Source organism: Rhagoletis pomonella, unplaced genomic scaffold, assembly GCF_013731165.1.
Source record: "Rhagoletis pomonella isolate Grant_MI unplaced genomic scaffold, Rhpom_1.0 Rhpom_scaffold_00004, whole genome shotgun sequence".
NCBI classification, from domain to species: domain Eukaryota; kingdom Metazoa; phylum Arthropoda; class Insecta; order Diptera; family Tephritidae; genus Rhagoletis; species Rhagoletis pomonella.
The window spans coordinates 45,894,835-45,899,281 of record NW_023458558.1 but is presented as its reverse complement, the minus strand read 5'-3'; the positions used below and the strand labels follow the sequence as shown (position 1 = coordinate 45,899,281).

The 4,447-nt window shown below is 33.0% G+C and overlaps 2 protein-coding genes across 2 annotated transcripts in view; one reads left to right on the top strand and one right to left on the bottom strand.

Moving 5' to 3' along the window:
- The window catches only part of LOC118737635 (synapsin), a 113,907-nt gene that overhangs the window by 19,061 nt on the left and 90,399 nt on the right, over positions 1-4,447 (bottom strand). The window lies entirely within an intron of this gene.
- The window catches only part of LOC118737637 (tissue inhibitor of metalloproteinase), a 73,024-nt gene continuing 71,860 nt past the window's right edge, over positions 3,284-4,447 (top strand). Inside the window, exon 1 of the mRNA XM_036468282.1 lies at positions 3,284-3,628. Coding sequence (XP_036324175.1) covers positions 3,496-3,628 — 133 coding nt within the window. The 5' untranslated portion in view covers positions 3,284-3,495. The remainder of the gene's footprint in view (positions 3,629-4,447) is intronic.

The window sequence follows — 4,447 nt, the reverse complement described above, 5'->3', positions numbered from 1 at the left end:
CATGTAAGTATATGTACTTCAAATATTCTAAATATTTCCTCTACTAAATGTTACGTTAAACTACTTAATTTCACATTGAATGTGTACTACTAAATACAATGATTGCTTGCCACTTAAATAAACACATACATATGTATATATGTATGTAAATGTGCACCCCACCACACTTATAATCAGTAAATCACAGTGCAATTATCGGCTCTTAGCAATTTAACTAAGTACATTTTATTTAAATTTGTATGTTTGTGTATATGGATGCAAGTACATACATAAATATTGTTCACTTGATTGTTGTACAACAAATGGTTTTGTGTTTGAATTCACCACACACAGAATCGCAGCTAAACACTGATTGCAGGTAGGTTAGAGATCAGCGGCAAGATCAACACGATTAGTAATATAATACATCAGGAAAAGCCAAACATACACAACTGCTTACATACATACATACATACATGCATGTGTATTAGTGCATGTTCAGATATTCAAGCACGCAAACAAACACTAATTGCATATTCAAATTCGCATTCACTTTGCATGCCTTTCATCAGCTCCATCAATGCGCTTTTATAGATTTCTTTCCTAGTCTTGTTGAGAATACTTGCTTGCGCTGTCAATTCACTAAGCTCGTAGTAATCACAACATTGCAAGTAAATAAGCTGATTTTTCTGCTGTTGTTGTTTATTTATTTATGTGCAGCTAGCCGTTTTGCTTTGAGATTGGCCATTGATCGATGATTGCGCCCGCCTGTGTAAACGTTCACATTGATCAAGTAGCGATCGTGACTTTGATAGTTTCTCTTTAGCTGATTTTTGGGAAAGTTTGGAAAATTGTCGATTAAGTATTTGCGTGTTTGTGTGTTGGATTTAGAAGAATGGCGCAGCAATAGAGCGAGTTATGGTGTTATGTTTAATAGTCTGAATATTACAAAGAACCCTAGGTAAAATTTCCTTACGAGAAGCAGACAACTTTTGGAATGCTCAATCATACACAGTACTGGGTAAGGCCACCTGATGTGTACCACGAACATATCGTTAGGTCAGGGAATATTTTGAAAAATTTCATATATTTTTTCCATGTCATTGACAATTATATTCTAGAGCAAGGCAAAGCTGAGCAAGTAAGTAGATAAGTTCGGGCGAAATTGAAGTTTTTATATACCCGGCGCACGTATTAAATATCGTTTTTCCACTTTTCAGTAAACTGCATGATAAGCAAAAGTATTTTTTCCGATAGTTAGTTTAAGTAAATTGATAAACTAAATTTCAAATTTTAATATGGGTGTCACAAGAAAAAGATTTAAGCAGGCTTAAAGCTTAAAATATTTTTGAGGAGAGTTGCCATCTGTTTGAAATTTTTTGATTTTAAATAAAAAGAAAAGATAAATTTATTATTTTATTATGGGTGCCAAACTAAATAGGTTATAAGCCTTCTTAAAAATATTTTTGATGACAGAACTGTGTGAAAAATTTTATTATACCGATAAAATAAATTAAGTAATCCAATACGAGTATCACATTAAAAGAGGTTTAAAAAAGTTTACTGCTAAAAATACTTTTTGATGCGTGCTGCCACCTCTTTGAAAAATTTAATTTGATTTAATTCATAAAATAAACTAAATATTTTAATATGGGTATCAAACTAAAGAGGTTTAAAAAGGCTTGCCGCCCAAAATATTTTTGAGGAGGGTTGCCACTTAATTGAAAATTGTGGATATAATTCCATTGATAAGATAAGTTAAATATTACAATATGTGTATTAAACTACATAAAGAGACTTAAGAGAGTTTACTGCCAAAATTATTTTTGAGGTGTGTTGCCATCTATTTGAAAAATTTTATTAAATCAAATTGTGGAATATAAATTTAATTTAATTAATATAATAAGATAAAATAGATATATGTACATATGTATGTATAAGGTTAACATTAGCACCAGTCATGCCTAACACTCGTATCTATTCTTCCTTTCGCAGTATAATATTATATTTTTTTTTTTTTGATTCCAAAAATGGATACTATCCAAAATATTGTATTTATCCTTTTTTGCGGTCTAAATTTTGTAATACACATATGTACATATGCATATGTATATATCGATACTCTAGTGGAAGATCGACCTACCTCGGCAGCCAGTTCGAAAACGCCCTATCTCAGAATTCGGTTAAAAAACGCCATATCTAAGCAGCAAATACATTGAAAATGTGCTGAGATAGGGCGTTTTGGAATCGGCAGCTAAGATATGGCGTTTTTGAACCGAATTCTGTGATAGGACATTCTGGCTGCCGAGATAGGTGGAAGATCGACTCTACACTACACTACACTACATCTTGACGAGTTTTGAATATTTTCCTTCCGGTTTTTAATGTTTAATACTTTTTTATTTAAGTCTAGTTAAATATATAATACTTAACACGATATGAATCCACATTACAAACTTTGTAGGGAAATTAAAAAAATGCCACAATAAAAAAAATTTGTAGTCATAATTATAAAAAAATGTATATAAAGCCAGGAACAGTAGCTTATGTCGAAAGGCTAGCATTAGTATAAATCGGCATTCGCAGCATACGATTGCGAATAACTCACTGGTGTCGAGCCGTTGAAGAACTTTTGGTAATACCTGGTATTATGTATAGCATACCAGGAATTCCTTTATTTATTGGAAAACTGTTTCTTTAATGTACCGTAAAAATGCTATTATTTTAAAATTGAGATACTGCGAAAGAAAATTTTCGCGCAGTAATATACTGTTTTTTTTTGTCGGAAAAAGGATACGTGCCCTAGCCATGCCTGTTAAGTTAGATGTAGATAGATTAATAACTAAATCGCTGTACTTATATTATATCCCCTCACATCGCAAATAGTTGTCCACACTCATTGAAGCACACACAAGCATATCTCTGAAAGCAAAAAATTCCCTGAAGCCTTGTTTAGTGTTTTCTGTAGTTGACATGATAATAATAATGTTGTGTGACACCTACTCGTAAACAGACATGATATCGGAACACAACATTGAGCTTAAGTTGACATTTTCAAGATTGATGAAGTGATGAAGAACAAATACCACAGTCGGAAATGCTATTAAACACTTATGCAAAATTTTTTCGTACTGAAATTTATTTTATATTTCTTTTTTTTTTTGTAAATACACTTCATATTGCAGTGCACTCGTGATAAAAACTCTATGATAGCTTTAAATTATATTTATCAATAAAGGACATAACATAAATGGCTTTCAGTCTCCTAACTAAATATAAAACTAAATATAAAAGCATCTCAAAATTTATTCTCCTTTTTTCTTTAATTTCAGAACATTCTGCAATACTGGAGTGTAACAGTTGGTGACTCTTTCAAAGCGCATTAAATACTTCATCGCCTGCCAACAGTAGCTAAAAAGGCAAAGCTACAGTTATATAAGCAGTTGAATAAACAACGCGTTAAGCAAATACATACATAGAAATACGAATCAAGTATAAAATCAATAACTGTCCACTATGGATGTTAGAAAATATTTGAGTTTACTGGCACTGATGCTGCTATCACTGTTGGCGTTTCACAGTAGTCCAGTGGAGGCGTGCAGTTGCATGCCCAGCCATCCGCAGACACACTTTTGCAATGCTGACTATGGTGAGTGAAAGCAGGCTACGAGTAGGTATAAAGGAAGTTAAGTAAAGTCAGTTGTCATGCAATCTACTGGCTGACAGCAGGAAATGTGCGGTTGTAGAAGATGCACGACACGTGCCACTCGAAGGCAGGAAGCCTGTTTGTGTAAATATGAAATGTAAAGGGAATGTAAATAATGAAAGGCTTTAAAGAGCTCATTTGAGGTTCACAGTGCAGTTGCAATAATCAAATGTGCCATGAATCAACAGAAATTATATTAGAGGAAGAGGGGTAACACTGTAATGCTATGGTATGTGCTTAGCGCTACTCGTCCGGCGGTCGAACGGCAACAGCAAAAATAAATCTTTTTCCTAAATTTGTAACAGATATCTACACAAAAGTGGAATTCCGACATTTTATAGGAGAATGCGCGGACTGGTGAAGATTTTTCCACAGTTCCTTTGTGCATTTATTTCATTTCACCTTCAGCAAATCGCTGACGGCTGCCCTTGTACGAACGATTGCCCAGAAATGCGATAGAAGAGCTTTAGAAATTATATTTCGACAGGCAAGTGTTTTTTTTTTTGTCTTTAAGTGGATGAATGCTAAGCGCATTCAAAATATTTAGGTTTTGTAATTCGATTTTTAATTTTATTCTTATATATTCTGACATTAGCCAAGCAAGTTTAATTAAAAATTGCTAGGATATCTGTGGTAATCATTTATTCAATCAATAAAATATTTTACTTTTCCTAGATTTTTTCACTGGCTTTTACTCAACTCATTTACATGGGGTAGAATCTAATAGACGAATCAGATTTTCACTAAAATGTTGGTTTTTTT